Source organism: Accipiter gentilis, chromosome 8 (assembly GCF_929443795.1).
Source record: "Accipiter gentilis chromosome 8, bAccGen1.1, whole genome shotgun sequence".
Classification (NCBI taxonomy): Eukaryota; Metazoa; Chordata; class Aves; order Accipitriformes; family Accipitridae; genus Astur; species Astur gentilis.
The window spans coordinates 16,682,358-16,693,576 of NC_064887.1; the positions used below are offsets into that span (position 1 = coordinate 16,682,358).

General features: G+C 41.7%; 2 protein-coding genes across 2 annotated transcripts; one reads left to right on the forward strand and one right to left on the reverse strand.

Annotated features, from left to right (window-relative positions):
- Positions 1 to 105: 105 nt before the first annotated feature.
- RPF1 (ribosome production factor 1 homolog) lies at positions 106 to 6,425 on the forward strand. Its single transcript, XM_049808841.1, has 9 exons — positions 106 to 310; positions 412 to 468; positions 1,403 to 1,483; positions 1,904 to 1,999; positions 2,721 to 2,874; positions 3,487 to 3,569; positions 4,456 to 4,637; positions 4,716 to 4,842; positions 5,703 to 6,425. Exons 1-9 carry the CDS (start codon positions 155 to 157, stop codon positions 5,742 to 5,744), a joined length of 978 nt encoding a protein of 325 aa, XP_049664798.1. The 5' UTR covers positions 106 to 154; the 3' UTR covers positions 5,745 to 6,425.
- A 707-nt stretch (positions 6,426 to 7,132) lies between these two features.
- Positions 7,133 to 11,052, reverse strand: GNG5 (G protein subunit gamma 5). The gene is made up of 3 exons (XM_049808845.1): positions 10,885 to 11,052; positions 9,604 to 9,759; positions 7,133 to 7,376 (listed from the first exon to the last, which is right to left on the reverse strand). Exons 1-2 carry the CDS (start codon positions 10,963 to 10,965, stop codon positions 9,634 to 9,636), a joined length of 207 nt encoding a protein of 68 aa, XP_049664802.1. The 5' UTR covers positions 10,966 to 11,052; the 3' UTR covers positions 7,133 to 7,376; positions 9,604 to 9,633.
- Positions 11,053 to 11,219: the final 167 nt, after the last annotated feature.

An 11,219-nucleotide genomic window follows, 5' to 3' on the forward strand; every position in this document is an offset into this window, starting at 1 on the left:
CGCCCCCTCAGCGCATGCGCGGCGGGAGCCCGGCCGGCGGCCCCGGCGCAGGCGCGGCGCGTGCTCTGCCGGCGGGCGGGGGCAGAGGTCAAGGGTGAGGGGTGAGTTCCTGCCCGCCGGCGGCGGCAGTAGCGACAGCAGCAGCAGCAGCAGCATGGCAGGCGGCGGCCCGGTGGGCTCTGCGGCGGAGGATGGGGGGCCGCCGGCCCCGGAGCGGGTTCTCTTCCCGCCCACCTTCAGCGTGTCCGAGATCAAGAACAAGCAGCGGCGGCACTTCATGTTCCTTCGCTGGAAGCAGCAGCAGAGGAAGGTGGGGGGGAGGGCCCGGCGCGGCGGCCGTTACCGGCGGGCGGGGGAGGCCCCGGCCGGGCGGCGGGTCTGGCTAACGGATCGCTCTCCCTCTCCCGCTAGGAGAAGCTGGCCGCCAAGAAGAAGCGGAGAAAGGAGCGAGAAGCCCTGGGAGACAGAGTAAGGGCTCCGGCCGCAGCGCGCCGCGGCCCCGCGTCGTGGCGAGGCCGTCCCCGCTGCCGGGAGGTGGTGCTCCGCCGCCAACGGGGCACAGCTCGCCGTGGGGATGGTTCTTCAGTGTCGTGAGAGGAACGGTTTGTCCCCAGGCTCCAGGGAAGTGGAGCGGTGATCTCGGTGGTCGCTGGCCCCGGTAGCCTTCAGAGAGGCTGCGCTGTATAGCGGAGGTATCAAACAGCTGAGCTTAGCAGCTGTGTCTTGGCGGTGCTGTGTCTTAAATGATGCCGTAATCGGGCAGGGTGAGTTTTAACCAATAATGGCATCAAAGCAGGCCCTTCCTGAAAAGTCTTCTCTGTCCGATGTAATTGCTGTGGCACTGTGTTGATGTTACTCGGAATTATACTCTTAATAGGGAATGTCTGTAAAAATTTTAAAAAACCAGATCTGACTGAACCCTGCCCAGACCAGCTGTCTGCTTGTTTCCAAGCCTAGCCACGAACTAGGGTTTTGCTTCTTTTCCCGAACTACTGCAAAAGCACATTGACAGTTGGAGACCGTCAGCTGTGAGTGCCTGTGTTGTTGTAATCTCACGAGAGTAGTGTAAGTAAATGGGGTAAATGTTATAGGCTATTAGTCGTTAAACTGTAGATATGGAGGCTAAAATGTGTTGCTGTTGAAAGTAGAGCTTTTTTCTTCCATGGAAGAGAAGTGGATAGAAAGTTCCACACACACCACCCCGCCTTTTTTTTTGTTTTCTTTTGGAACCCCATTGCTTAATTAGACTGAAATTAAGCAGTGTCACTGTTCTAGCGATGCTGCTCCTTTATGTGATGCTCTCTGGTGTCATAAAATAAATAATTCTTCAAATTCTGTGTAGAAGTATACACAACATCATGGTAGTTTGAATGTGTTATGTTAATCAAGTTATTTATTTTAGGCACCTCCAAAAGCCATACCAAAGACTATTGAAAATCAGAGAGTGTATGATGAAACAACTGTAGATCCCAACGATGAAGAGGTAACTGCTTAATTTCTGCATATGCTATAAAGTTAACTTTCTTTTTTTTTTCCCCCAAGAAGGGACATAAAATGGATTGATGAAACTTAACATTCACCACTCTTCTGTTAGTTAAGGTGTTGATGAAATACTTTTTACATGTGATGGGTTCGCTAGGAGGTGATGTCATTCTTGCATTATCTACATTAGATAATTGACTTTTGCATTACTGTTAGTGATGGTAAAACCTGCCAATGTTCATCACACTAGATTCTTAAAACTGTAAAAACCACATGCCTTGTGATGATTAATTATAGGATAGATCTTGTGAATTGATTTTTTTTCCTACTAAATTCAATTTCATCAGGATTTAGATCAGACTGAACAATTGTTCTTCAGTTGTTTTGTATATGTAGGTTAACAAGACTTCTGTTCTTCCAGGTTGCTTTTGATGAAGCAACTGATGAATTTGCACCATATTTCAACAGACAGACAGTACCCAAGATTCTTATTACAACATCAGACAGACCTCGTGGGGTACGTATGTTTTACTTGGAGAGGTCTGAGCAATCAACTGGTTATAAGATACCAAGGTTTTCATACTATAATTGGTTAAAATTAAAGCTGAAAATAATAGCTTTCACATGGATTTTTTTCTGCTGTTTTATTTAGTGACTATCAATAGCCTCGTATATGTATGTAATCTGTTAGTTTCTCTAGCGCTGTTTCCTTCATTACAAAAACGAACGTCATGCATATGTTGTATGCAAATGATCTGCACTACCTAATTGGGAAGATTACTGACATTAGTGAAAACCATAAAAGTGGTTTTAAAAATTGGAAAAAGTACACCTCAAACAGTTTATCTGGCAACTCAGACATTAGTACCTGAAGTAATAGTTATATTGTATATTGAAATGTTACGAGCTTTTTGTAAACCAACGTCCTTAATAAATAATGAGTTTGGAAGTTATGCTTTTGGAACTTTCCTGCTTTTCTATGATTGAGGAAGGGAAAAAAAAATCCTTTAAAAAAAAAAAAAAAAAAGTCCCTGGTGTTCTGCAGTCTTTACTGCAAATAAATTTTTTTCCACTGACTGAACGAAGTAATTTAATAGCTTGTCTTCAAATGTTTATAGAGATACTGGAAGTAATATATCATCAGGGAGGGCAGCTGGAATGAGCAACCCACTATTCACCTAACATTTGGATTTGGCACTGTATTTACCACATTGCAATTTAAATCATCTGTTTTGCAGAGAACAGTGAGATTCTGTGAACAACTGTCTACTGTTATACCCAACTCGCATGTCTACTATCGAAGAGGGCTGGCTTTGAAAAGAATTATTCCACAGTGTATTGCAAGGGACTTCACGGATTTAATTGTTATTAATGAAGATCGCAAAATACCAAGTATCCTTTTGTGTATTTACTGAAATAGATATACTAGCTCTGGGCCTATTAGGGAAAGAAAATAATTCTGTAGTGTGCATCAGAGATCTACTTTATTCTACATTTTTTCTCTTCACTGTGCAGCTTACAGTGTAACTAAAGAGTTAAAAATCACTGTGCCAGCTTGAATATCTGATGGCTCATGGAACTTGGACTTATTAAAGGAAGTGTGTTGGGTTTTTTTTGTTTGGGTTTTTTGGGTTTTTTTTAGTTTGTAATGCATGGATAAACACTGCTGTTATTTCACTAAATTTAACAGTTTGGTTGATTAACAAGTTTTTCTGACCAGGAAGTTCCCTTTAGTTTTGCTGACTAGATAAAACGTTACTAATTAAGTGAGAAAGCGATAGAAGTTAAGTCTGGTTTCCTATTGAAACAAAATTTAATGGACATACTTCAGAACGCTAGTTAACTAGTTTATGAAGGTATGTTCGAAAATATAATGAAACCTTGTAAATCAAGCATAGATTATGGATATAATACTCTAGTGTAATACTGCATTTCACAGAAAATGTTCCTCTGTAAATTAAATGTTGAATTTTACCAGCCTTTTCTTTTTAACTTGGTGAACAGATGGTCTTGTTTTAAGTCATCTGCCTGATGGTCCAACTGCTCATTTTAGAATGAGTAGTGTCCGTTTGCGTAAAGAAATAAAGGTGAGACTCCAACAAAATTTTAAAAAATACGTACTCTGTTGCTTAGTGATAAGTTTGTTCAGTCTACTTGAACTGTCAAAACTGGTTGCACTTTTGTACAATTCAGATGACCTTGTAAAGGTGGTTTTTTGGTAGGCTAACAGGAGGCCAAGGACTAGTATATTCTACTTCCATAAGCAGCACATTTCCATTTGCATAGTTATTTGCCTGCCAGGTATTTTTACAGTAGTCCCAATAGCAGCTGATAACCTACATCAATAGGGAATACCCAATGTATAGTATACACACAATAGGGTGTAAAAGATAAGCAGTATAAAAGATTTCAATGTAGTTCCCAGTCTTGAATAAAACTTAAGTTTTTCTTATTGTTACAGCCCTGTCACCTCTTCTGTAGTAAGTATTGCTTACTTAGCCCTAAATAATTTGCAGTGAAGTGTTTTCTGTTTTGAAATAAGTAATTTTTAAACTTCATCTATTCTTATTAAAGAAGAATCCCATGTACTCTGAGTCCCATATACTCTTAGTTGGTATTAGTACAGAGAGAAGACTCCTGTGATAGGTAGACTGCGTTATTTGCTATAATGGATGCAGCCAGGAGTGGAAATTGGTGCAGGAGAGAGGAAATGTAAAATTATTTGTTTGTGCTTTTTCATTCAATTTATATTGTTGAATCAAAGATCCTTATGTTACCAGCTGTTCCTTTACTTGTATACAAACTTAGGTTGTGTTTGAAAAAATTATTAGGGCACATTATCAGCCCTGTTACAAGAAGCTGGCCCTGGTTGTCTTCACCCCTGTTTTATTTCAAACTGTTCTTTGATAATATATTAAAATCCTTTTGCATTCAATCTATTCTTTGCATTCTTATCGATTACTTTCATTTCAGCGAAAAGGGAAAGAGCCCACAGAACACGTACCTGAAGTAATTCTGAATAATTTTACAACACGACTTGGCCATTCTATTGGTCGCATGTTTGCTTCTCTCTTCCCACATGATCCTCAGTTCATTGGAAGACAAGTAGCTACCTTTCACAACCAGCGAGACTACATCTTTTTCAGATTCCACAGGTGACGTTTTCCACAAAACTCACAAATGAGAATGTTCTTGTAACTTACCTTCTAACTTTTTTTTTTCCCTTCCCCAAGATATATCTTCAAGAGTGAAAAGAAAGTGGGAATTCAAGAACTTGGGCCACGTTTCACATTAAAGCTGAGGTCTCTTCAGAAAGGAACCTTTGATTCCAAATTTGGAGAATATGAATGGATTCATAAGGTATGTCTAAGTAATAATAATAGTCCTGCTTGGGAAGGGAGACTAAATCTGACATGAAATGTAACCATAAATCTTAAGCCTAAAAAAGCAGTATAAATGCAGTTCTCAATACGGAAGTGTTTAACTGAAACATTTAGAGGTATGTTTTGAGAAATATACAAAGTAGAAGCATTCTGCTATATTGCAAGTCAAAAAATAAAAACAGCAAGGATGATTAATATCAATATACCATAACTACATACTTGCAGAATGTAATTTCTTGAACATATACAGATATAAGCAAATGTGAAAAATGCTTTGCTGCTATAAGCCATTTTTGGAAGCCTAGTAAACAACTAGAGCTATTTTTGTGCAAGGTGAGTGCAAGGATCGTAATGTAAAAATGATTAAGCTATTTATACAAATGTCACTTCTTAATAGCGAACAGAAAGTAACACTGACCTCTGCACACCTTCAGGTGAAATGGAAGTGTTACTCTAGGCAATGATAAATTACTTTTCCAGTCATTTTTACCATGGAATTGCAGCTGATGATTGGCAAAACTTAGAAGCGAGTATCCAAGTTATATGGAAGGAAAATTCTAACACTCCTGGTGCAGTCCATGAAATGGATAATCTTGCTTGGTTTAAAGACACTTTGTCTACTGTCAGTAGACAGAGAACTGCTACACGTTCTTTAGTTCTAAATCACTAACTTCTAATTTTTCTTCCTTGTTAGTCTTGAAAAGCTGGCTATAAAGACTCAACTGTGCTGTAACTGACACATTTCATTGCCTACCCTACTATAAACTGGAGCGGTCACCCTTGTTTGTATCCTGTTGCATGAATCTGCTGGTTAATAACTTTTCTTTTACATTTCAGCGCCGAGAAATGGACACGAGTAGAAGAAAATTTCACTTATAAGGGACAGCTATCTGCCAGTTGCTGCTGACCAGAAATACAACTGCTTTGAACTATGGATTATCTCAGACTCCTGACTAATGATAATGATACTGAACAGTATCTGTCTGCAGAAAGACAAGCTGCAAACATTAAAACCTTCTACAGGAGTGGATCAAGTAGGACACATCTTTCTTTGTGTTTATAGCTAAATCCAACATAAGGACAGAGACTCTTTTTCCAGTTTAGCAGGAAAAACTATGCAATGTCAGAGCAGCCTGTTATTTAGCTATCACTGAAGATTTGCTATGACTGCTACTGTGCTGTAGAGATAAATTACACTTTGCAACATCAAAGACAGTAAATATTTTGGTAAAAGATATTCTCAAAATAAAGTATTTCTAGTTATACAGCTTTTTTTCTGTTAAGCAGCTAAGCCCAGACCTCTTTCATTAATCAAGTAAGAGATAAATATTTTAAACCTCTTTCTAACTTACAGTATGCTGTTCCCTGACAGTGTGGTGATACTTTTCCAAAAATGGTCTCCTATCTAGAGAACATGGAGAAGGCTATATGCAATCCAGGAAGTCTGTGGTATTTTACTTCATTAACATCTTGCATAAAATAGCCATGTTGCTGAAGTTACAAAAATAATGTTTGACTCCTACAGGTATCTCTTCTGTAAAAGTCATATTTAGAAGAGGTATATACCCAAAGCAGTTGATATTCTTTTATATAAAAAGAAATAAACACTTGATTGGAAAGAATTCACATGGCCAGCTTATAGGAGGTACATAAAACTATCTATCTCATCTAAAAATGCTGCTCAGTTGAACATGTAAGGTCTCTGAGCAGGGTTTTTCCCATTAAAATCTTAAAAATTCTTCTTTAGCCTCATAGCTATACTCAAGTTGGTATTACCGGCAGAATAAACTACTCTTCTGCCTGAAGTTTGCACATTCACTGGCAGCTAAAAAGCTAAGTTTTTATTTAATTACTTTCTTTTCATATGCAGCTGTAATAAGTGCTTTTTCGTATTTACCTAAAGAGTAAGGTGGCTTATAGAGTAAGTCATCTACTAAGGTAGAATTACTCTTTAAGATAAAGAATAATTAAGTTACTCTTTGTCTTTATTTTATGTCTATGATATGGGAAACTGTAGAGTTGAATTATAAACTAACAGCCAAAAAAAATTTTTTTGTTGTATTTCTATTATGCTTCTAAGTATAGTACTGATGATGCTTCATTGTTCTATAAGACTATCAACCCCAGGCAAACTTCCAGCAGCATGGAATATTTAAAGACTGACTCCTGTATATGCTCTTCAGCTGCTGCAGAGCGATGCAGTAACTGGTGAGGTGTCAACATTTCCAGAAGTTAATCAACTTTTTACAGTAATTTCAAGACCAGACTAAGTCAAGACACTTTTATTTTTTGCTTGGCATATAAAACTGATTCCCTTATGAAACAGAAGTATTGTAACTAGCATACAGTTCATTTGGAGAGGTAGATGGTAAGAAGTTTGACGACAGTAGCAATTTTACAGTTAGATTTGGCACATTAAAGCTAAGCTTTTGTACAGACTTCAAACCAGGCCACTCCTTGAGGCACTCTGCCCATACACACATCAGCAGCTAGGAGAAGATGCTAAAAGGTCTGAAAAACAAAAAAAAAATGTAGTTAGAAAAGTATCAATGCTATGTGAAGCAACTCTATGTCTAAGAACATGTACCTTCAGAATATGCCATGGACAGCTATTGAGGAAAAAAAAAAATCCTCTTTTTCCACAGCTGTTTTATAAAACTATTAGTTTATAAAATACACTTTTAAAACCATGAAGCTGTCACCAAGGGTACAAGAAGATTATCAAAGCTGTTACAAAAGAACTGAAGCTTAGTGTCTCCTGGAAGCCAAATTTGCTAAGTGGAAGGACAGAAAAAGTTGTTCCCAGTCATGTGGTGCCTACAGAAATAGCAGGCATCTGCTTTGCCTTTGAAAAGCAGGGTGAGTCTGTGTAACTAACAAATTACACTTCCTCTTCACTCCACAGAGGTGGTGCTGACTGTGCAAACATGAACTCTATTGGCTCATCGTGAAAACACAAGGATTACAACTAAGAAATCGCCTATTTTGAGGAAGTGTTTGCAAGAGATACAGTGAAGGAAAGAAATTTTCTATATAGGTAGTGTAACTAAAACTGCTGTTCTAATGACTTTTACCTGTAGCATCAGCAGAAACAAGTCTTCCATTCCAAATTCAGAAAGGGGGAAGATAAGGGCTTTAATTGAGAAATAAAATATTAAGCCTTTTGTGCCCTATGTATGCATATGTGTGTGTGAGACAGAGGAAATGTTATTTCCTGACACCTACACCCAGGAATTACTAGACCTTGGCAAAGCTCAATGGGAAACTGTGTGTGTCACTCGTTAAAGTACAGTTTATTTGGCTTTTTATAGGTTATCGGTCTATAATGCTTACAAATGATCTGATTTCTTCCTTGAATTGCTGCTTAAAGCTGAAGATACAGTAGCGTGAACACAAGTCAGTGTCCAAGAATAGTATCTTTTAAATATGAATACTTGATAAAATTCACAATAGAAATACCTTTAAAAGCTACAGGAACTCTAAAGCACATTTCAGTTACGCTGTTGCAAGTCATTGCTCAAAACAGTGGGGGAAGTGTTTTTGTTACATAGTTAAGCATCAACTTCTACACTGTTACTACTCGGGTCTTTACTAGCATGAACCACCTTGTTGATACACAAACTTTTTGGAAGCTTTCTACAGGCTGCTTAACGGGAGAACAATTTGAACAACTCAGTCTGACTGTGGTCACCTTTCTAAAAAGCTGCCTAAACAATACAACTTAAATCTAGTGAACTACAATTCTTTGAGTGATGTAAGTCAGCTACAAAAACAATTCTTCAAGGTTAACTCGCCATGAGATTACTAAGGATTGTGAACTATGGTTAACTGCATATGAGGTGCTTTGAAATAACATATGCTCTCACCCCCAACAGATCCAAGTCAAGGGGCAATGGGGAAGAGGGACATGGTAAAATTATCATGCATTTAATGTGGATAAAATATCAAATTTTTGTGACTCTCAGAAGTCTTGGTGAGACTACTGTGGATCTAAAACTTGCCTTTCTAAATAGGCTAGTCAAAAATCCAATTGCCAGAATTTTCAAGGAATGTCAGATGAGTAGTCTTCATAGCAATAGCAGTAGTGCTAACGAACCTATAAAAGTTTTGGAATTAAAATCCAAATGAGTATTCAACTGTTTCTAGTTATTTAAACTGCTACCCATGTATTAGCTTATTTGAGTGGAGTACAGGCCTTGATACAATTCTTGGACCACATATTTCTTTTCCTTTTGGCTTAAGAGGGCATGTCCTACAGGGAACAGGGCTCTTCTTGTAGACTGCCACTAACCTATCTTTGGAAGTGCTCTTTAGAAGTTTAAGAACTAAAGTCTGATTTATCTGCCACAATCAGGATTCACCATGCTGTCAGGCAAGTGATCCTATGTGAGAAAAGAGAAATAATACCCTAACACAGATGGAAGATAGAGCAGCATTACTGTGTAACCAGGTTAGTCTAAATAGCAGCTCAGTAGTAGCTGGCCCCACTACTACTTTGCTGCAGCAACTGGCAGAAGCTCTGCAACAGCTAAATGCTACTTATAATACTTATAAACAGTATGTGTCCAGTACAGAGCTACAGCCAGAATAGGGGAGGAGGGGCCCAAAATGGGGATCCAGACCAACACCAGCTGCAGAAGTCAGATGTCTCTTCTGAATACTTTTAATACAGGCAGTCTCATTTAAAGTCAGCTATTTTTAATGACAACAGTTTATGAATCGTAATTCAAGAACTTACCACTGAAAGATACCGAAGTAGTTCACGTAATTACAAAAATGAACAGACTTTCTGGGGTCTGAATGGATTTGTACTTGATGATACTCCTGTCAGTAGGGGATCATGTTGCGCGTTCTGCAGGCAGAACTGCTTCAAGTCTGCTGCAGCCTGAGAAACCTAGTTGTAATAAAAGTTGGCATTAGAATTCACTGAACACTCTTTACTGATGACATAACTACACAAAAAAGTATAAAGAATACTGCTAAATGATTATGCAATACAGCTTACGTAGATTTTAAAACAACAGTTTCATCATAATTTTTTGGTTTCTTAAAGACACAAAGTTGCACAATATTAGAATCGATGTGGGAAATTTTCACATTAAACTTCTAAGCCTGAAGATCCTCGTTCTAGCATAAATAGTTTAAAAGTACAGCCTGCAGTTTAAGATGCTCTACCCAACTGAACAGGCATTTTATCTTCCCTTGGAAAGCCGTCCTTACGATGAGATGGCGTATGGGTTTTTTGGTAGGCTGTACCTACCTAAAAACAGAACAGTAAAAAAAATTCTTTGTCTTGCTTTTCTTTGCTGTAACTCTGAACTCGTGAAAAAGAAGCGTCAAAGTTTCAGAAAGTAGCATCTTCGCTGGTATCTTGTATTTGCAGTTTGCCCAGAGTTTCTCTAATTTGACAGGGCCCAGTCTCACCCTGCAAACGCACAAGTTAAATGCACTTAGTACGTCTTGCAGCCAAGTCTCCATTTTACAGCGTCAGGGCCCGGCCAGCCAAGGCAACCTGTTGTAAACCCCGACTCAAGCTGCCCGAGTGCGATGGAAGAAGCCGCTCCTCACAATAAGGAAATGAAAGGGGAGCCCAGGGCGCGTCCATCCCCCCGGGGGAGCGCCTGGGCCGGAGAGCGGCCGCCGGGGGTCCCCGGGAGGCTGCAGGAAGCGAGAGGCGCGGCGGGCCGGGCCCCGCACGGGCCGAGCCCCGGGGAGGCGGCGGCAGCGGGAGGGGACGCAGCTGCGCGGCCGCCCCGAACTCGGCTCGGCTCGGCCCGGGGGCGGGAGGGGGTCCCGACAGAGCCCCGGGACTAAAGCCTGGGGGCAGGTCGGAGCTGGCTGCCCCGGCCCGGGCAGGTCGGAGCTGGCTGCCCCGGCCCGGGCCGGCCCCCGCCCCTGCCCCTTGCCCCTGCCCCTGCCCCGCCGGGCGGCCCGGCCGCCTGCCAGGAGCGCCGCGGGGCGCGGCCCCCGGAGCGATATAATGGCGGCGCGTCCGCCCCGTCCCGGCTCCGCTCCTCACCTTCACGCGAGTCACGCTGGCCTCCAGGCGCAGCTGCTGCACCACCTTCTTCATGGCCGCCACGTTGGAGGAGCCCGACATGGTGGGAGCGGCGGCGGGCACGGCAGGCGGCGGCACACCCAGCCCCAACTTCCCGGCGCCTCCCCAACTCTCCGGCCCGGCGGCGCCTGCGCAGCCGCCGCCGCGCCCGGGGCCGGGGCCGGGCCCGGCCGCCGCCGCCGCCGCGGGGGGCGCTGCGGGGCCGGTGGCGGGCGGCGGCCCGGAGGCCGTCTCACGAGTGCTTGTGGTTCGCGGCTGCTCCCCTGCGAGCTCTGTGCGCCCCCTACCCCCCCCCA

Bases quoted from the DNA above. Each gene is read 5' to 3' on its own strand.
- GNG5 (XM_049808845.1), bottom strand. From the start codon at position 10,965: ATGTCGGGCTCCTCCAACGTGGCGGCCATGAAGAAGGTGGTGCAGCAG. The intron at 9,760-10,884 runs GTGAGGAGCGGA...TATTACAACTAG, and splicing joins CCAGCGTGACTCGCGTGAAG to GTTTCTCAGGCTGCAGCAGA.
- RPF1 (XM_049808841.1), top strand. From the start codon at position 155: ATGGCAGGCGGCGGCCCGGTGGGCTCTGCGGCGGAGGATGGGGGGCCG. The intron at 4,638-4,715 runs GTGACGTTTTCC...CCCTTCCCCAAG, and splicing joins ATCTTTTTCAGATTCCACAG to ATATATCTTCAAGAGTGAAA. The intron at 4,843-5,702 runs GTATGTCTAAGT...TTTACATTTCAG, and splicing joins AATATGAATGGATTCATAAG to CGCCGAGAAATGGACACGAG.